Source organism: Euprymna scolopes, chromosome 25 (genome assembly GCF_053919585.1).
Source record: "Euprymna scolopes isolate OS-2025 chromosome 25, ASM5391958v1, whole genome shotgun sequence".
In the NCBI taxonomy this organism is placed as follows: Eukaryota; Metazoa; Mollusca; class Cephalopoda; order Sepiida; family Sepiolidae; genus Euprymna; species Euprymna scolopes.
The window spans coordinates 136793-159490 of NC_136506.1; the positions used below are offsets into that span (position 1 = coordinate 136793).

General features: G+C 40.7%; 1 protein-coding gene across 1 annotated transcript in view; it reads right to left on the reverse strand.

Moving 5' to 3' along the window:
* Positions 1 to 22698, reverse strand: part of LOC145247270 (organic cation transporter protein-like) — a 139378-nt gene that overhangs the window by 78880 nt on the left and 37800 nt on the right. The window contains exon 2 of the mRNA XM_080108875.1: positions 11939 to 12113. Coding sequence (XP_079965001.1) covers positions 11939 to 12081 — 143 coding nt within the window. The 5' untranslated portion in view covers positions 12082 to 12113. The remainder of the gene's footprint in view (positions 1 to 11938; positions 12114 to 22698) is intronic.

The following is a 22698-nucleotide window of genomic DNA, read 5'->3' on the forward strand; positions in this document are numbered from 1 at the left end:
AAGCCTGTCTCAGCTCGGGCCATTTTGCCTTCTTCTGCTCTATACTTCCAGCTTGGCCTTGCTGCCTAGACTCTGCAAGGTTAAGAGATCTCCACTTCTTCAGTACCTGCTCACTTTTCTGTGGGCTGCTACCTGCCGATCTCACCACCCTCGGACTCTCCCGGCCGTCTGGCAGTCTCGGCATCTTCCACGGACCCCCCTACCCCAGCGTGTCCGCGACATACTTGGCTCACGCATTTTTGGTCTCCTCCTCCTTGTAGACTACCACCGTGTCCTGTGATAGCTCTGCAAAAGCCCAGGGGGTGAGAAAGTCCTCCGACGGCTTTGCCTCCATTGCATTGCCAAGCGCCGTCTCCTCCTCCATGGACAGCTGACGTGTGTTATCACTGGATGTTGATGGCTGCGGGGTGTCACCGAATGTGGCAATCTTCCCTTTGAACTTTGCTCCTGGGCCCACCCCTTCCGGCTTGGCTGTAGGAGCTGGTGAGTCATCAACCCTCAGTAAAGGGGTACACGGCTTGGATCCCTCCACGACATACACAGGTGATGAGGGTGAATACTCATCGCTTGATGATGGGGCTCCCCCGGGTGTGGCATCTCCCATCTCGTATACAAAGGCTGTGGGCGAGGTGGTTGCCCTCAGTACTGGGGTATCACCGGATATGGTACACGCCGAAACGATCTCTGGAGTACAACCGGGTGTGGTACCCCCCCCCCGCCACGCAAACTGGAGTACCACCGGGTGTGGTGCTTCCCAACAACGGCACTGGGATATCACCGAATGTGAGACTCCCCTGACAACGGCACTGGAGCACCACCGGGTGTGGTGCCCCCCCCCAACAACGGCACTGGAGTGTCACCGGATGTGGCACTCCCCCTCAACGGCACTGGAGCATCATCGGGTGTGGTGCCCCCCGACACGGTCGCTACACCAGGGGCGTCCCCCATGGTGAAGAGGCAGAGGCCTGCCCCCCCCATCCTAGGTGTTGGCCCAGTGCCCTTCTCCGACCCGCCGATTTGGAAACTAGAGGGACCTTCGCCTAAAAAGGCACGTCAGTTTCCCCTAACCCGACCGGCTGCTTAAGTCGGATCCAGACACTGGACTATCTGCAAAAAATAGAAAAAACTGTTAGTGGTAACAAAAACAATGCCCTAAGGACCACTCACCCAAATAATGGGGTCAATCCTTTGAGGCCAAACAAGAAAAAACCCTTGAACTTTACCAAAAGTTGGTCAAGTGGGCGGTCGCTGGTCTTTGAAAAAGAGAAAGCCTGCGAGAACAGATACTACACTTTGATCTTTATATTTAATATATTTGGTTTAAAGAAAAAATTCTAATTAAAAAAATTCCAATATAAAATTAAAAAAAGTAAAGGCCAAGAACAACAGAAAAAAGGCGAGCCTCTTTTCTATTTATCATGTTAGTTATTTATAACGGTGTTAGAAATGGTGCTTAGGTGGTATTCTCATTTGTGATTTATTGATGGTGTTGAAGTTGTGTTATTCTTAACGATCTTATTATTATTGGTGTTAATTTAGCTTCGTTCGTCATTGTGTGTGAAGGTAGGTTTTTAATGTAATAGATTTACGTTTGTAATTTAACTAGTTTAGATTATCGATTAATTTTGTAAACGACACCATTATCTCGGGAGATCAAAAAGCAAAATTATATAGATACGGAGATTATGTAGTTACGGAGATTAGAAAAAGTAAAAGAACATCATCAGAAAAAGTTATTTTTTATATAAATTAAGAAAATCACTGCGCAAGGCAGCATTAAAGAAACGCATACAATATTGAAATAGAAAATATTCTACACACTTTGTTCTCTCACATCTCTCTTGCGGGGAAGCTGGAATTGAAAAATAAACATCTAATACCAAAATCATTATGTTTCTGTTTTTCTATTGTAATAAAGGAGAAATAACCAATTCTTACTCCACTGACGTTATGACTAGTTAAAGTGATTATAACAGCGCAAACAAATACGAGAAACGAATGTAGTTATAGAATCCGGAAGCAAATCAGAGATAATCCATTATATAATAGTAGTTGTGTTGTTGTGGATATTATTCCTATTTATATATAGGGCTGAGTTAGACGCAAGGTCGACCTTTGACTTGGGAAAAATGCGGCTCCCCTAAAGTTGTATTCTTGGTGAGCACAAAAACGTTACTTGTCTCAGTCTATAAAAACATCTTCACTGATCGAAGGCAGAAAAGACTAAGTGCGGCATGAAAACAGATACCGCAAATTTGTTCTTGCTAAAAGACCGAGGAATAGTATTTTTTTAATTATTATACTCATATTTGCTAGTACTATTGTTGTTGCTGTTTTTTCGGGCGTGCTATTTCTATTGAGGCAAATATCGAATACCAACATCTTTATGTTCCTGTTTTACTTTGTTTTTTTTTGTTTGTTTTATTTTGATTATATAAAGGATTATATAAATTTTAATTTCTCAAAGTTGGTACTGAAATTATTTATGTTGATAATTTTATAAGGAATGGTGAAATTGAAAATAAATTTGTAACTGCATACATTTTATGTTATGAATAAGTAGGTTTAAAAATACTTTTTAAAGATCATGTTAAGATAGCATAATGTTTATCGGACTTAACTCACTGTCTTTAGATTTTGGTGTCGATCTCAGCTCGAATATTTTTTTTACTTACAAGAAGCAAACTTTTAGAAAAAAAACATAATACTTGCATGCACATATCTCGATTTCTGTACGAAGTAAAATGTAATATTTATGCATAGTTTATAACCGGGTAATATCGGGCAACTTAATAGTAACTTATAATAGTGTGTGTTTCTCGGACTTTCCTACAAATGGCAACTTCGAAAGCTATACGGAATTCAACTAATATGCGATAATACTTAATAGCATGTACGAACTTTGTATCTACATTAACGGAACAGAATCTTGGATAACCCTACAATCCATGAGGCAATAACCTATTGTTTTCAACTCATCCGATTTTTACAACGCGTGTACTTCTAGCAATTTCTCTTTATGCAGTCGTTTTATTTGACTCTTCTTATTTTAGTCGCATGGATTAAAATTCGATATATAATAATAAAAAAGGTTTTACATGCCAAGACCCCCCCCCCAAATCAAACATTAATCCAGTATGCGAGTCTTGTTTTTAATCCTCACGCACAAAACTAATAAACCAAATATAATGCTATTAAGCTATAATAATTTGGTGACATTTGCAGAAATCCATTACTCATTCTACAAGATAAGGAAAAGATAATTTCTATCAAATGCGATACAGAAAATGCACCTGAAATAAGCAAAGGGTCTGAGCAATCAGTATAAACCAGCACTGCAGCTAAACATGCTATGGTTCTTCTTACAGAAAAGACTTCTATAAAAACCAGAAGATTAAATTTTAGACAACCGGTTGTGGACGATTTGTACAAAGAAATCTGACGAAATTTCCAACAATTGTCAACAGTAAAGTTAAAGTAAAGCCACTCCATTTTTCTTTAAGACTTAATACTGAACAACAGTTGCTACATCTACGTTCTGGGAGACAGTGAAAATCTCGATCGACTATGAAGCTGCAGGTAGATTGTACAGATAGCAGCAAGATTCAGAATCCTACTAAACTGGCGAAGAAACGAGATATCAAGAGTAAGCTGAAAAGCAAAAGATATCATGAACGCCAAGATCACCAAATCCTTTTAGGGATTAAGTCGAGAGACTGATGAAGTTTGTATATGAAGCCCTTCTAGACAAACGGAAATTAGAAATCATAAACAATAACATTTCTTTCATCGGGCAGAGAGGTGCCCTAACGGGGTTGTTTGGCCACATAACAACTAATCAGACACTTGAGCGCCGTAATTTCGACCAGACCATTTAATGATTCTCTAGATCTCTTTAATGAGTTACTGGTGAGGCAGAGAACTTTCAGGTACTCGGGAAAAGACTTTTACAGCTTCTCTTGTTGTAGTCTGCTAGGCACGGATTTAATATATACTGCCCCAAGAGAAGACATACGACAGCTGACGTTTATTATAACAATTTCTTTCTGTAGTTCCAAACTTCTGGCAACCTACACCCAACTGTGTACGTCATAAAAATACATACCTGTATCAGAAATCTTTGTCCAACGCAAAGCAACAAAACCTTTTGGCTAAAACGTCAAGCAGTGGTTCGCTAGTCACAAGTTGAGTCGAGTAGAGTTCGTTGTTCACAACACGAGATACACGTCGCTGTTCTCTATTCGCATGTCTTAAACGCTCCTCCCACTTTTCCCAGCGACTCGCCTTTTATAATGTTTCGGGCACACCCAATTTGCATATACCACACGAGACTGCTAGAGATCTACGCGTGACCGGAGGCTTTAAAAGATAACAGCCGCCATCTTGGGCCTCTATTTTTCTTTTTTTGTCTTTCAGCCTACTACTGAGGCAGATTCTCGCCCGTTTCTGAGGTAAGTCCTCACTATGTCTATCGCACTCCCTCCTGATCTCACGATCACAGAAATGGCAGTGGGGTGATGATCGCCGTCGCCGGATGCTTCTCCGAAGGGGAACGATGCATGCCTCTTCTTCGCTTAAGCTCTTATCCGCGGACTGGGGGTTGAAGAATATCCCTTCCGCTGGAAGGCTACGGATATCAGAGTCACCTTCTGAGGGAGCTGCTGTGAACCAGAGCGATGTCTTACTGGTCCCTGACTCGGAGTCAGACTCGCTCCCATTGTTCATGAGTAGCCACGATTATGTTGTCGGCCGTAAGTCCTTAATGTAACGGGGCACACCGTCGACACACACCGCTTGCTTGCTGATCACTTCAGTGATGCGTCCAAGTCCATACTGAGTCGTATATTTACCGCGCGGGTTCTTGACCCAGACAACATCCCTTTTTCCAGCCTCCCTCCAGTTACTTTCGTCTCAGGTACTGGGTGCGTTTCTATGTTCTTCACCCTAACATGATACTTGTACAATGTGTCGGCCGGCACTATAGAGGGTGATACAGCATCCTTTGGGGTCACGTTGTTTAAATAAACTGCTTCAGACACCGCATAGCCCGTTCTGGCAGCGATAGTGTTGACAGTCCTGTGGTTTTGCTCAATAATCCCATTCCCGCTCGGTACGTAAGCACATCAGAACCGCAGATGGACTCCCCAGCAATCGGCAAACTTTCTGAATTGTTCACTGGTGAAAGCGGTGCCGTTGTCAGTTAGTATCTCTGTTGGGGGCACATTCGAGAAAGATGCTGTTTAGCTGATGGATGACTGTTGCCGTATCTTGCCAGCGGAGCAGCCACCATATTGCAAACCTAGATGGGCCGCAGTCAATGAGCGTTAGGTAATCCTCGCCGTTGTGGTGAGTAACATCTATCGCCAGCTGGCTCCAGTGACTCTTTACGTCCAGTTTTCCTTTTTCCCAGCGAATGCCAGGTCAATGGATTGGCAAGCCACGCAGCTCTCAACCACTCTTTTAACGTCGGCTTTTCGTACTTCAGAGTCATCCAACTTAGCAAAATACAAGGTTCGCTTGATCCCTGGATGTCCACTTCCTTGATTCGATCAAACTGAGCAGAACACGTGGTTGCGGCGCAGGCCGGTTGTATGGGTTAGATGGTTCTTCTAGTGGCGTCAATCCATCTGCGGGGAACTCCTGTTGAACAATCGGCTTTGTTCAGCCTGGATCTGACCATTGACAGCGCATATTATTCTTTGATCCTTATGATGGTATCGAGCCGCCGTCGGATGAGCATCTCGCTCGTAGCTTTAGCTCGTATTCTGGTCCTCCCGGTAAGGGTATCCGAGATCCACTTATGGACACAAGCAGAATCTGTAAACAGCCGCAGGGTAGTCGACTTCCAGAGGATCGCCAAGTTTATCCCCTGGATTACGGCATCAAGCTCTGCCAGATTTATATGCAGGGGGTCCCGTTCTGGGCGTAACTAGCAGGCATCTTCCACCACGGCCCCATCATGGACTATTGATATGCCCGTGGCAAGAGATTTCGCATCAACTCAGGTCTCGACTGTCGACGCACCATCTGCCACGCGCAGAGTCCTCTTTGCGCACTCTGGTGAGGACTTCCTCCAGCATTGTGTTGAGAGGGGCATCGTGTACCACATCATCCCATCCAGTGGTAACCTCAATACTCTCCTCTTTATGAACGCCACCGCAACTCGAAGCCAGCCGCCCACAGGAAGGTGTCCAACCAATTTTCTGCACCACTAAAATATGTTTCTTCGCGTGACATCGCGGGGCATGTCTGTGACTTCATTTCCCCCTTTCTAATGCAGGACGCCGTCTTCTCCCCGGACCTGTAAACCAAGCACCTGTGCGCGATCCTGTAGTCTCATCGGATCCTTACTGAGAAGTCCAAAGTTGCGGAGATGCTCCTCTACACGCGTCGGGATACAACCCCTTCATTCACGTACACGTCATCAATATATATGTTGCCTGTCTTATGCGCTCATCTTGAGCCAGAATTGTGTCAACAATCGTTTGCATAATTGATGGCGCCACATTGAGTCCGAACCCCATACGGGTTAAGCAGTATCTCTTCCCTTTAACCAGAACTTCCTGATAAGGCCATAGTGACTGGTGTACACTCACTTGAAGGTACACCTTCTGAAGATCAAGCACGCACACATTAAACCCTGCTTGCCGCCATTCCATTAATTTATCAGCGCACATGTCTGCGTGGGCCGTAAATGGATCCACGTGTTTGTTTAACTCCCTATAATGAAGCACCAGCCTCACGTTTTGTTTCTTTCGCTGGACGACCGCCATTAGGTCCCAATGACTTCTCAGGATAAGGAACCAGCCATCCATTGTCGATCCAGGTCTGTAGTTCCCTATCATACTCTACGCGAGCTCCGGGGGAAATATTGTACTCTAGCACTCTATTGAACAAATTCTCTGGCGGTTCATCTGACCACTTCTAAGCCACAGTCCAGAACTTCGTGCACTGGTCGAACTCCGCATTAAAATCAGGCTTATCTAGGGTGTGCCGTGCAAACACACTCTTCGTGTTGGGAGAACGTAACGTTCCCGACCCCATCTACTATGACTTCGCCCAGCTGCACAATTGCGTCCATTACTAAGAGTAAATCGTACCCAAGTAGCTCTCTGTCTATAATCAGAACTTGCACGGCTACTTCAGGCACGCTACCGATGCTTATGTGGATGACACCTTCTCCGCAAAAGAACAACGAGCTCCCGCCTACAGTCAGCACTGGAGTTCTTGTCGTTTTCCAAGTGTCGCAACGTTCTTTGCGCACAAGTGTCAGGGCGCCACCCGTGTCCACAAACGCGTGGCACTCATGCCCGTTAATGCATACGCTCATCGCAGGTAGTGCCTTATTTAATGACGATCTGGGGAGAAGACTGGCGCTGTAACTTCCTCCCCTATCCGGTTTCCCGGACAGGCGCGAGCCAGGTATCGCCGGTTTGTGCATTTGTGACACCGCGGTCTGCTAGGCTTCTGGGTCGTTGATCGCGATGAAAGGCAATCACGGGCCCAATGGTTTGGGCCTCCGCATCTGAAGCAGTTAACACTTCTGGTGTTCGCGCTAGCTGTAGGCAGTGGTGTAGGTGCACATGCGGCCTCTCGAGGTTGCACCGCGGCGACGAACTCCTAACCTCTGATATCCATCAGCATGGCACGAGCCTTCTCAAGCAGCCCTTTTAATGACAGCTTTCCATTCGGATTGAGGCTCGAAAAAGTCCCTTTGCATGGCATGGCAATCCATTCATGAACGCTCCCTTTATCCAAAACTCTGGTGGCATTTCATCTACCGGTTGTGCTAGCCGCTGCAAATTCGTCAAAAACTTATCCACGGTCTCCCCTGCCCGAAGGCAGCGTGCAGTGAACTGGTCCAATGCCATAAACGAATCCGTTCCGTAAGCCTTTACAAGGACACGCTTGATTTCCTCGTGGTCACTTCGTTGGTCCTCCTAGAGTTGCCTATATGTCTCATGCGCCGCACCCTTCAGCCACAGCGACAGCACTTGCTCCACCTTAGTAACCTCGCACAGCTCACACGTTAACTCTACATCCTCTAGCCATTCTACTTGTGGTTTGAGTTGTCCCCCTTTGCAAATTGGCTGTTTGGAGAAATGGAAAACTAGATGGCTCTTGTTGATAGTCAATTTGCATAAGTGGAGAAATGGGCAGCATATAAACGGTACTTTTTTAAGCAGGCGTGAAGAGCGCAGAGAGTGAAACGACGGTTGGAAGAAGTGACGGTGAATTCTTTTTATGACGGTGAATTATTTTTGGACGTTGAAGAGCTCAACCTTTTGGAAGGAACAGCTGCGGCTTATATATATATTTTTTTATTTCTTTTTTTTCTACTTCACTACACTACTATTGGAACTTCCGTTGCTGCGCCACTGAACTCGGGGATGAGTCGGAGGTCAAACTGTCTTAGATCCATGATAAGAATACAGTTGTAATAGCTTGTATCAGAAGTCTTTATCTAACGCAAAGCAACAAAACTTTTTGGCTAAAACGTCAAGCAGAGGTTCGCTAGTCACAAGTTGAATCCAGTAGAGTTCGTTGTTCACAACACGAGACACACGTCGTCGTTCTCTATTCGTATGTCTTAAACGCTCTTCCCACTTCTCCCAGCGACTCGCCTTTTATAATGTTTCGGGCACACCCAATTTGCACGAGACTGCTAGAGATCTACGCGTGACCGGAGGCTTTAAAAGACAACATCTTGGGTCTCTTTCTGTCTTTCAGCCTGCTACCGAGACGGATTCTCGCCAGTTTCTTAGGTAGGTCCTCTCTATGTCTATCACAATACCATAATTTGTTATTTATTGGAGAGAATTTTTTCCTTTAGTTTACGAATCTCTTATTGCCGATTATTACAGGCGAGCTTCTATAAAGTGATGGCCTTTAATTTCTATCAAACTTCGAAAATATTTCTGAGATAAAGTCGCAACGTTAATACGCACAAAAAATAACGTTCACAACTTCTAAGTTTCTTTTAATTTTTTCAACAAACAATAACACGTAAACCCAGAATCTCACTGAAGAACAGAAACAGAAACAGAAATATGTACAGTTGCACTCGCAAAATAAAATGAAATGTTTTTCTCTCCTTTAAACCATGTCACTCTTAATAGTTTGAATGGATGAAATAAGAATCAACCAAAAATTAATTAGAGAATAAACTCACAATACATTACTTATCGATCTATACATCTAGAAAAGTAAGGAAAATCGGGCCTTCTCTGTTAACTATGATGCATTTTATCCATTTGTTTCGCAGATCTTTTCCGCCGTAATCTTTTCGCTTGCACTCAAAAAATGTAATTTATGAGACTGGTCGGAAACCACCAAAGAGTCAATATGACAGTCTTTTGGTGCGACTCTCGCTTCGGAAAGTGCTGTTGAGTTTCGTTGGCGTCTATCCACTGAGCGTCGCCGGTTTTCGTTAAAAACACACTTTTATCGCAAGTCACAACCCGGTCGACAAACAGGTCGTTCATGCTGCGTAAAAGAAAGGAAGATGACACTTCATAACGGTACTTTTTTTGGTTGTTATTCAATTCCTGAGGCATCAATTTATCAAATTATTGTATTTCCAATCTCTCTCAAGTGATAGAAAATCGTCGCAAACGTTACGTCTGATTCAGAAGCAAGTTCTTGAACAGTCGTCCGACTAAGGCTCTTAATTCATCGTTGTTAACATACGATGGCCCACTACGACGCACATTATCGACACGACTCTCGTTGTCGCCACGAAATTTCCTAAATCACTATTGTGCTGTGCGTTCATTAATGGGGCCTGGGCCAAATACTTCCTTGGTATCGCGAGCTGTTTCGGTAGATTTTCGGCATAGTTGAATTGAAATAAGAAAATTATGCAAATTTGCTTTTTTTGACATCTCGTATTCAACGTTCTGAAAAGGAGACACAACTGTTTTAAAGGGATTGTAATTTAAACGGTTATATAGAATGATAAATGCCCTTTAATATGATATATAAAGTAAAGGTATTATAACGAAAACGCATTTGAAAATACATAATTTGAAATCCAAATTAAAAATTCCGCAAGAATTTCTAATCAGCCTAATATTAGTTATGCTTATCGGTGGTTGAAAAGGAGTCTTGTAATTGTTACAGAAAAAGAACTGTATCTTAGAAGCATAAAATTGTCACCATCCATTTACGGCCCCAATTCCACTACGGACTAGTATTCGTTTCCTAAGGATTCTGTCATTTCCTTAGATATGTGTGCATCGATTTTTCCATTATGCCTATATAGCGTTATGTCATCAGTACATATCTCCATCTCAGACACGATGTTATTAGGGCGGCCGTTTATGTATATCTGAAATAATAGAAGTCCAAGGACCGATCCCTGAGGCACATTCGTATAATATTATGCTGTTTAGATGTAAGTCCATAAATAACAATCTGGGTTTCCTCTTTTTTTAAGAAGGATCTTAAATTTAGCATTCGTCAAGTAATACCGTATGCTTTAATTTTAATTCGGAGCCCTCCATGCCAGACTTTGTAAAGCATTTTGATATATCAACGAACTACAGATTTCCGCGCCTTATCCAGTACTTAGTATATGTGGTTGGAGATGACCGTTAAAACATGAGTAGTAGAACGGTATTGTCTAAATCAATAACGTCAGTCAGAGAAAAAATTAGCTTTTGCTAGGCGGCCGACTAGTTTTTGATTGATTTATGATTCAATGATTTTGGCGAAGAGAAGGAGGAGACTGAGAGGGCGATAATTGAGTGAGTCAGTTCTTTCGTCAAAATTCTTGTAAATTGGTACCACTAAAACTACTTTCCAACTATTAGGGAAGGAAGATTCCGCAAGGTATTTGTTAAGTTTGGAAAGTATGGGTCCAGCTCAACTGAGCAATTCTTAATAAGAATAGCAGAGATTAGATCAGACTCGCACGTTTTGAAAATTTTCTTTTTCGCGGATATGACTATGGATGATTCCAGATCATCAATGTTGCTTCAGTTTGCCTAGAGATAATTTTGGGGGAGTTACGGTGGAATAGGAGGCGAATCGTCGAGCAAGCAATTCAGCCTTCTCTTTGTTGTAAGATAGTGGCGGAATTACCGATTGCTTTTTATTTTCTACTTGTCTTTTACTTGTTTTATTTACTACTTTAATACATTTCTCCAAAATCACGAATTCATATCTTCTGCGATTTTACCTGTTTTATGCTTATTTCAGCACGACAGTTTGACTGTGGTTATTAAATCTTGCAGTTATTTTGAACATTTATATATTTTAGCCTATTTGAACTTGACTTATAACGAACGAATCGGCAGAATACATGCTGCCTTTGTACTATAGCAGATGTACAATTTAAAAGTGAACTCTTCGGGAGAGTGGGGCTTGCTATAATACTTCAGATAGGAACATGTGTTTCAGTGCTTGCTTTGGGGCATTCAGTTGTTTCATTAGAACACTGTCCAGCAAGTAGAAAAAGATATTGGTTTCATTGGGTATATATTCTCTGATGGCTCCATAATCAACATTTTTATATTACCTTGTGTTGAACGATTCGTTGGGGTTAGAATTTAAGGGAAATGTCTACTGATATTACCAGGTGGTTGGCGTTTCCAAGTGGACTTTGGACATTTTTATACGGTCTTCAGGTCCTATGGTTAGGAATATGTCTTGGAGTAAATCTTCCTGCTCTTCACGATTCGGAGGTCAAGTCGAGAACATGACTGTTTGTGTTAAGGAATGAAATATAGAAAACTATAAGTACAGCGCCCAGCTACATCTGTGCCACTTGACGAGCACAGCCAATGAGAATATTAGACATTAAAGTCACCCGACACATGCATTTAGGCGTTAGTATCTATAGGGAGTGCTGCATCTTTACTGCCAAAGGAATGATCAATTAGGGCAGGGTGCTGATTTAAAAATTATTTACAAATATAGAAGTAAAACAACTTACCGGAAATCCAAATGTGGAAAAATAAAGACGGTGAGACCAACATGAAAGGCATCCAATATTGAATCCAAGTAAAGCCAGAAAAGAACCCGCTTTTGATAAAGACCGAAGTCTCCAGTCATTTCCAGGAGGACATCGAATTTCATTTTGATGTTGGTACGCTCTGAAAAGAAACGTCCTGTGTAAAAAAAAAAAAAGAAAAAAAAAAAAGAAAAGCGATACATTTTCCGCAAATATTTCGGTTATTTATGTATAGGTCATCGACTGTCGTGGATTATATCTCGGACAAATTAATACAGCAATCTTTCGATTTATCGAAATTAATACAGCAATCTTTCGATTTATCGACAAACAAAGAAAAAAAACAGTTTGGAAAAATAATGAAGCTTTACTTACTTTAGTAAAATAATCCGAAACAGCAAAATGGGATATTAAAAAAGTAAACACGTAATTACTTTAGTTTTTTAAAGCAAAGAATCAATATAAATATAAATGAGAAGAAAATTGCGCCCTTTTCAAAAAGAACAGCTTCGTTTCAGTTTTACAGTATTGAACTGTGTGGTATTGCGCCGTCGGATTCAGGGTTGTACTATTGTAATATAAAGAACACGCAGAAAGGGTTGTAATCAACTAATTCCTTCTAGCAAATTGACAAAAAAAGCTTAAACAGGTATATAAATAAAAATAAAAAGGTTATGTAAATGATTTTAAAAAGACACGTAATCTCGTGAGCAGGATTTTTTCTTCTTTTGACACGATAACAAGTAACGTTCTTATTTTTTATTATTTATCTATTTATCTATTTTCGAAAGAGTGCCACGTGCAAGTGGAGAGGGGAAAAAACAGCGTTTTGAAAAATTTGTGTCGAGAATTGTCTAAAGTTCCGACTTTTCTTTTTGGCTTTCACTTTTGAAGCAGAATATTCCGCGCAGGAGACAATTTTTCTGAAGTAAAAAACCGATAGTAATTCATTGTGATAATCAGAACAGTATCTTATTAGCAAATAATTCTATTATTCATCAAAGGTCGAAGCATATTGATATCAGATATCATTTTATAAGGGATGAAATAATAAAAAAATCTATTACTCTTACTTATGTGACGTCTGAGAATAATATAGCCGACATTTTCACTAAACCTATAAAAAGAATAAAATTAAGACACTTTTTGGAATCTAATTATGAATAAATCTCTTTTCAGAAACCCAAAAGGAGAAGCATGAACAGTTTAAATCACACACACACACACACACACACACACACACACACACACACACACACACACACACACACACACACACACACACACACACACATACGCACACACACACAATTGTAAATTGTCTCGGGCACGACGTTAAACTGCGACCATTTCTACCTTACTAACCAAATTAACCAATTAATACCTAACATAATGTTTCCAGTTTTTGTTACAAAAAAAAAAACACTTATTAAAACCCTTTTGTAAACTTCCTATTTTGTCAAACAGTTCTTTTTGTATCTTTTATTTGGCAAACATTTGTTAAAACAAAACAAAAATGCATATTTGTGAATTTTTGTGCATATGTTTATAAGTATTTGAAAAGTATTCTATTCGTATGTTTATATATATTTAAAAAGTGTTTATTTTTATATGTATAAAAATGGCTTCTTTTTGCACACATTATACAAATATATTAATTCTTTTTGACCGATGAAAATAAAGACAAATTCCCATAAAACCAGAAGAAAAATAAAAAATTAAAAAAAAACAATTTTTTTATTGGTTTATTTTTCTTTGTTCATTTATTTTTATTTATTTATTCTTCTTTCCTTTTCTCAAGTGAAACCAAAATTGAATCCGAAAGGATTTTTCCATTATATCAAAAAAGGGTGTGTGTAAAATATTTTTGACTTGTGATGGGGGAGGGGTTATGAAATGAATGGGTTCGCCAATCATTTTTATAACCAACGGCTGTGCTAAACAACCAATCAAAACGTCGCAAAATTATTATAAAAATCGTCGAATTTTGGATTCAATCAGTTCGCCATTTGCTATGTCACGGACCGCATTTAATTCTTCGCCACCATCTTGGTTATTGATCTGAACTACTGTTATATAGGGGTTTCATTATTATTATTATTATTATTATTATTATTATTATTATTATTATTATTATTGTTGTTGTTGTTGTTGTTGTTGTTATTGTTCGTTGTTAGGAAGTCTTATTAAAAATGAGTCTTAGGGCGTCTTATTAAGAGAGATGTTGCGTTCTGTGTTCGTGTTATGAAGAGATTCATATATATAAAATGTTCATACTTAGAAGTGTAGTAGAAGCTCTTAGAGTGAGGAGACATTGTTGAGACAGACTTAGTGTTCACATTGTAGATATGAGATGTAGAGACATTGTGTATGTGAAGACATTTTAAAACAGGATATATAAGACATATAATGACAATTTCACTTTACCTTTTGGTAGAATTACAACACAAAGACGACGTTTATAAAAACACATGATGCGTTTATTTCCATGGACCGGTCGGTGGTTTTCTTAGTCAGGAATTCAAAGTTTTACATTCTACGTTTCAAAGGTGACCGTCTCGCTTCCAGACGTTCGACGGTCCATCTCTGGACTCCGGACTGTCGTCTGTCTTCCTCAGACGCTGCCTTCCTTAACTCTCAAGTTTTCTAACTATATCGAGAACTTCCCATTTTCTATCACGTCATACACATGTTAAAACATGTGTCTTCTTTCACGTGTTCTGGAAATGCGTGTCCAAAACATTTTCCTTTGTTTACAAAAGGAATTTTAACCTATATTTCCAGTAACCTATATTTCCAATATGTTAAAACATGTTTATTAAATTATCCTATAGTTGCATTCCTCAATTCAATTTCATAACAGAATTGACACATGCATATTCCTTTTCTTAAAACTATTTTATCCCTAAGCTAAACAATGGTTTGTTTTTACATTCCATTCTATAATTCTCTGTCGTAATCTATTTCTAACCCTAAATTACGAGGTTCGAATTTCGTCTATTCTATTTCATTTTCATTTTAACTAAATCTCTCTATTTTTATACTTACATGAAAAGGGGACATTCCTTATCATGTAACATTCCTTCCTCTCATTTTTCCAAAAAAAATGCATGCATTTTTTAATTTTACTACATTTTTTTTCTATATAACCACTTGGCTTAGAAAAATCAGACACCATAAAACATAACCGAAACTTTTTTTTTCCAAGTCAGCCCTTTTTTCAACTGACTTCATAATTTTATTTTTTTAGACCAGACTCTCTATCTGATCTCCCAGGCATATCCCTTTTGGGTGTAGGTTAGTACCTCCTATAACTCACGTCAGCTGCTTCTTCCAGCCACCCTTATGCCGTAAACTAAGGTCTCATTTTACCTCTTTACGAAATCGACGACTCTTCGTCCAATTGTGTCCTTGATCTTTTCTTCCGTATGGTTCTCCTATTAATTTGAGCTTTGTTTTCGTTTTGTAACTTATCTTATCTTTTTGGGACAATCTTTAAGCTCATTTATCTTTGTGGTTGGCTTCCAAAGTTTAAGATATACCTTTCATCCACTGATTCGATCGGATTTCCTTGCCTGGACTCTCAGAATCTGTCGAAGATCGAGAAAATATCAGCCTTAACTAACTAACACTTTTTGCGCCCAATACCTTAATCGCGCACTAAATTCTATCTAATAGCCGAATTTTTTTTTGTGATTTTTCTTCTCTCTCACCAGAGCTTCCAAGATCTAGCAGATATATCCCACATTCATGCGTCTCTACTAAGATTTACAAGGTTATATCTTCTTACGCACCTACGGATTATTTTTGCCTGTCTCTCACCTCATTAAGCTATATGTGATTGCCTCGGGACTACCTATCATCGGTTTACTGGTCCCCTTAAGAATTTTCGTATTCTTTCCAAGGCCTGTTTTTTAATTAAGCCAAGTCTTACCACTTGCTTGGAGTCGTTACGTGCGACCAGCTTATTTTAAGCACTTAATTAACACAGGTTCCCAAATTTTTCGAATAGGGGCACATCTTGTGCTTATCAATCCCTACCAAGTAACTTTTCTTGGAAGAAAATTATAGGATCTAAAAAAAAAACCAAATGCTAAAAAAAACATCTTTCTTATGGCTTATCACATCTAAAAACGCTCTAAATACCCGTTTACGTAATTTATTTTGTCCCATCTCTAAAATTCTAACTGATTTCTAAGCCAACCATTCGTCTTAGTCTTTTTTTTCTCCTAGATCATTTTAATTCTAATGTATATATCTAATAATGATTTTGAATTCATGTCGCAAAAAAAACCATTACATTTACATTAAGTACAAATTTACAATATTGTTCAACATCAACACATTTTCAAAAGAAAATACCTTAATACAGTTAAAAATTTTGCAACAAAGCAAAAAAAAATTCGTTACATTATATATTTCAAAAGTCCGTTAACACAAAACAAAAAATTGTCCCTTTTTCAAAGACCAGAACAATTAAAACACACTAAAAAGCCGAAAATATTCACAATGAGCATAAATTTGATTTTCATTTCTGTATCCTTCTTTTTGCTATTGTGTATTTTATTTATTTATTTATTTATTTATTTTATTAATACTCGAGAATTTTAAACGTACTTTCGACTTTTGACACAAAATTGTTATTTATTATGATTGACAGTTTAACTCTAACTAATTCTGGCATTAACACACATTCTTATGAATGACACACTGTCATATTTTCTATTTGTGTGCGGCCGTATATTTCAAAACAAAATTATCCGAATTCAACAATTTTTCTCTTATTTTTATTTTATTTATGAATGAAATATTCGTGGGTTGCTTTTTGAACTGACCGTATATCTTTTATCATTCATTACGGCATATCGGCCTTTTTTTTTCTTTTTTAATATTTTCTTGTAAACTTTAGTTTTCTGTGTGCGTGTGTGTTCAAAATTTTTTTTCTTTTTGTTCGCATTTCTGTGATCGTGTAATGTTTTTTCCGCGGTATTATTTATTTATTTATTTTTTAATTATCTTGGACCCTTTTAAAACGTTGTGTTTCTTTCTTTTATTTTTCCGTGGTAACCGAAGCTTTTTTTTAAAACCCACCCTTGCTGGGGTGTCTGGTCGCTTACGGCTCCAAATTGTGTTTGTTATATAGGAGTTTCATTATTATTATTATTATTATTATTATTATTATTGTTGTTGTTGTTGTTGTTGTTGTTGTTCGTTGTTAGGAAGTCTTATTAAAAGTGAGTCTTAGAGAGTCTTATTAAGAGAGATGTGACGTTCTGTGTTCGTGTTATGAAGAGATTCATATGTATAAAATGTTCATATTTAGAAGTGTAGTAGAAGCTCTTAGAGTGAGGAGACAGTGTTGAGATAGTCTTAGTGTTCACATTGTAGATATGAGATGTAGAGACATTGTGTATGTAAAGACATTTTAAAACACAGGATACATGAGACATATAATGACAATTTCACTTTACCTTTTGGTAGAATTACAACACAAAGACGACGTTTATAAAAACACATGATGCGTTTATTTCCATGGACCGGTCGGTGGTTTTCTTAGTCAGGAATTCAAAGTTTTACATTCTATGTTTCAAAGGTGACCATCTCGCTTCAAGACGTTCGACTGTCCATCTCTGGACTTCGGACTGTCGTCTGTCTTCCTCAAACTCTGCCTTCCTTAACTCTCAAGTTTTCTAACTATATCGAGAACTTCCCATTTTCCATCACGTCATACACATGTTAAAACACGTGTATTCTTTCACGTGTTCTGGAAATGCGTGTCCAAAACATTTTCCTTTGTTTACAAAAGGAATTTTAACCTATATTTCCAGTAACCTATATTTCCAATATTTTAAAACATGTTTATTAAATTATCCTATAGTTGCATTCCTCAATTCAATTACATAACAGAATTAACAAATGCACATTCCTTTTCTTAAAACTATTTCATCTCCAAGCTAAACAATGGTTTGTTTTTACATTCCATTTTATAATTCTCTCTCTTAATCTATTTCTAAACCTAAATTACGAGGTTCGAATTTCGTCTATTCTATTTCATTTTCATTTTAACTAAATCTCTCTATTTTCATACTTACATGAAAAAGGGACAGCCCTTATCATGTAACACTACGCCGCCCTCTTGGTTACTAATCTGAACTACGCAGCCATCTTTGTTCAACATAATATTTCAGAACTTAAGAGGTTAACTACGCGACGGACCGCATTTGATTCTTGGTCGCCATCTGTGTTACTGATCTGAACTACGCCACCATCTTTGTTCAACAAAATGTCTCAAAACTTAACAGATTTGCAACGATTTTAAATGGTACCCCCCTGTTTATCGTAAACTCATTAAAAAGAAAAAAATAAAATAAAATGTTGAGGTATATTCGACTCATCACTTGAGAATTCATTGCTCCCCTCTGTAATTGTATGATGCACCTCAGAAGCCAAGCGAAGATCGCGCACATGGCGTGGGGTTTCGCCAACTAGGACCGACTGCTGGCTGTAGTGCACCGGTTTCCAGGTGGTCTCACTCAAACTGGATCCCCTACTTCATATTTAGCATGTCTTTTCTGGTTGACTGGTTGTGCAGAATCAATTCCCTTTAGTCTAACACGATATGTGTATATGGCATTGGCCGGCGTTGTTGTGGGTAATTTCCCATCCTTTGGCGTGACGTTATACCAATATATAGCCTACGTAATGGTACATTGATTTCTGGCAGCAATTCTCTTAATGCTACGATGGCTCCTCTCAGCAATGCCATTCCCTGATGGCACATGAGCACATCGCAGCCGTAGTCGGACGCCCCATTCATCTAACAGGTGCCGAACTTGTTGGCTGCAAAAAGCAGCATCGTTATCCGTCAAGATCTCTTCCGGCGCACCCCGCTAAAAAGATGGATGACAAGATGCGAACAACACTTGCCGAGTCCTGTCTAATCATGTGTCGCCATACCGCAAAACACGTGGGTCCACAATCGATAAGAGTTAGAAAGGGTTTACCACTGTAATGAGTAATGTGAATCGCCACCCGCTGCTACACATTCTTGACCTCCAATCGTCCTTTTCACCATTGCTCTGGTACAGGATCAATAGATTGACACGCCTCACAGTTCCTGAAAACCTGCCTGACATCTGCCTTTGTCACTGCTGGGACCACACGACTCACAAAATACACTGTTCTTTTGACACCTGGATGTCCGCTCTGTGCCTGAATCTTCTGTATTTGACATGGGCTAATCGCGCCAATTTCAACTGTGCGAGATCGAGCAGTGTGCTTCACACATATCTTCACGGCTCCATACTATCTGTGAGGTACACGGGTAAGTTTGTCGGCACAATTACAATGTGATGTTACCAGTGTTACCCCCACTGATAGTCCATACTCAGAGACCAGACTCTTCAGCATGTCTAGCCTTCGCCGGATCAACATCTCGCTGGCTGCCTTAGTGCGGATTCTTCTCCGCCCTGAGAGCGTATCAGACACGCAGTGGTAGACGCAGAGAGAATCCGTGTACAGGTGAAGTTTCTTCGATTGCCATTGCAGTGCGAGATTTATTCCCTTTACAACAGCTTCCAGCTCTGCTAAGTTGTTGTGCTGAGCACCACTCACGGGTCGCAGCCAACATGCGTCTTCAAACACATTCCCTCATTGCTCTAATGCAACTCCCAATTCCAATGAACTATCGTGGATCAACACATTTACGTGGTCTGCATGAACAAACCATTTTCCACGGGCAAGGTCCTCCTTCTTGACTATCTCCAGGGTCTCAGTTACCATCAGAATTAGAAGAGCATCGTCAAGCACATCGTCCCAACCCGTGGTTACCAAATTCGCTCTGATGACACGCACAGCTACATGGAGCTAGCCACAGGCTGGTAAGTGTCCAACAAGTTTCACACACCAGGAAAAACGGTCCGCCTCGTAACAACGTCAGGTATGCCTGGAATCCCACTGCCACGACTCCATCGTGTCTTCCTCACAGACGTCTAATCCCAATACGCGCACTCCCTCCTTCAGACGTTCAGGATTCTTGCACTGCAGACCAAACTAAGCCAATTTTTCCCTGACATAACATGCAGATTTTATGCCCGCATTGATGTACAAATCGTCAATGTAGGCTGATGTTGCGTCCTCAATGGTCCTTTCTTGAGACAACACCGCATTCACAATGGTCTTCATGATTTGCGGTGCCACATTCAGACCAAAGCTGAGTCGTGTTAGGCAGTACCTCTGATCCCGAAACCACACCGCCTGGAACGGCCACAGCATCTCATCTACTCGCACCTGCAAATAGGCTTTCCACAGGTCTAATATTGACACATTGTAGCCCTTATGGCGCCATTCCTTCAGTTTGCTGGCGCACATGTCAGCATCGGCAGTGTAAGTCTCAATGTACTGGTTGAGCTCACGATAATCCAACACTGGTCTTACTTTTGACTTATGCTGGATAACTGCCATTAAGGGTATCAGACTCTTGGGCGGACAAGCTTATTGGGGTAGGGGATCAGCCATCCATCTCGGATCCACGCCTCGTCAGGTATAGGGTATTCTGTGACGCGATTCTTTAATTCGGTTGTGCCCTTCCCTCGGTCCATTTCCATGACACAGTCCAGGCCTGCTAGCTATAGTCATAGCCCACCTTAAAGTCAGGGTGATCGATATGGATTGCAGCCCACACCGGATTTTTTAAAAAGCGCATGCTCCCATCTCTTTCGATGATCACTCCCCCCAGTGTCTTGATAGCATTGTAGCCCAACAGTACGTCGAACCCCAGCAAATCCCCCTGCGTCACCAACACATTAATTTCCGTGGCCACACTAGAGTCCGTGTTGATCTTCACGGTTCCAGCTCCACAGTATGCTTGTGTCTCGCCGCCTATTGTGGTGACTTTAATGTTCCTTTAAGTCCATGTCCGACACAATCTGGCACTCATGATGGTTTGTGAGCAGCCGGAATCGAGAGGAGATGAGCAGGGCACTCGGTTGACGTGCACAGTTATCGTAGGTTGCGCGTCACTTAGATCTTTTCTGGGGAGAATGGCGGTGCTGACATCCTGCCCCCTGGCGCGTTTCCCGCACGGTTTTGGGCTAGGTGCCGCCACATTGGAAACAGCGCAGTCGCCCCCGCCCTTTGTCAGTGCAGCTTCTCGCAAAATAACCTCGCCGACCACAGCGGTAACATTTTCCATTAGTCGCGGGGCGCAGACTGGGAATCTCCCCGGTCTCGTTCTGGGCTGTCTTTGTCCCCATCACAACTGATTCCCCCAGGTCCTCCCCATCTCTGATGATAGCGCGGGTGCGCTCCATCAAGTGCTCCATAGGCGTTGAGGACACACTAGTAGAGGCTCTCAACAATTGCTTAACACGGGTGGGAAGGCCGGCCACAAATGCATATGCCAATGTCCTCTTCGACACTTCATTGCCAAACAGCACAGCAAGTTTCTTCAATTCCACAAAGAAAACATCCACAGTTTCTCCCGGCATGAGCTTCCTGAAGGCGAATCTTTCATAAGCCGTGCAAGGATCCATGTCAAATGCCTTGTACAGCGCATTTTTTTATAGCGGTCACATCAGCCTTCACGGTGGCACTAAATTGCTGATACACACTCAGAACGCCCCCAGCCAATCTAAGGGGAATCACAGTGTGCATTCTCTTTAACTCACAGAGATTGCAGGTCAACTTAACCCTCTCAACCTAGTCAACGACAGATGTAGACCCATCAAACTTTGGAATCAGTTTCAGATCAAACTTTGAGTCGGTCATTTTTCACAGCAATAGCCGGAATAGCTTGTATCGAATTCAACTTCAATCCTCACCGACGCTCGCAACAGTAACACAATAACCTCGTGACTGTAAACGACACTGTCCCTTCCTCTCCCCCAAGCTTGCTTTTTTATTCAGTTTTTCACCCAGTCTCATTTGCATGAGTGCCCTCTGTTTTCTCGTGATCTCGCGAGACCGCAGTTTATAAAACACCAGGCGCCATCTTTGTTCTCTTTTCCCACCCAACACTTCCCTGCGGCAAGTCCACCCCTTCCCCGTCACGCCACCGCTCGCACGCACATCCACATAATGCACAAATACGCCGACGCTTGCTACTCTGGTGAGTATTACAAGAAAGACCTGTTTATAGATTATATGCTACATTTTGTTAAACACGAAAGACCGGTTTTGCGAATTCTGGATAATGTGAAAGCACATATCACGATCAAGGCAACTGACCATACACGTGAAAATGGCGTTGTCCTGCTATCACTCCATTCCAACACATTCCACCGATTACAATATCTTGATAATCTATTTAAGAATATCTACAAGGCGGCAATGAACGCGTGGATTTGATCTAATCTTGGGAGAATAATTACCATTTACGACATTTCCACTATTCTTTGTGAAGCTCAGCTCTGTGACATGTCATGACGCAATATCAAAGCATAATTCGAAGCCACATACATCCATCGCTACAATAAAGATATATTCATAGACGTTGATATTGCTTCAACTGCAGTTACTGACTGTTAAAGCAAATGCAGATGCTGCAGATTTGAATCCAATTCTTAGTCCAGCCCCAGGGGGTTTGGATTCACTGCCGATCACAAGACCTTGTTCTTGTGGCATAGTCCTGTAGCCTGCTTTCATCAACAATCTATCCTTTCCCAAGAACTGAACCAAGAAAACAAAACAAAAACAAAAAAAAAAAATGGAAGACAGAAAAGAGCATCCAAAATACTGATTAA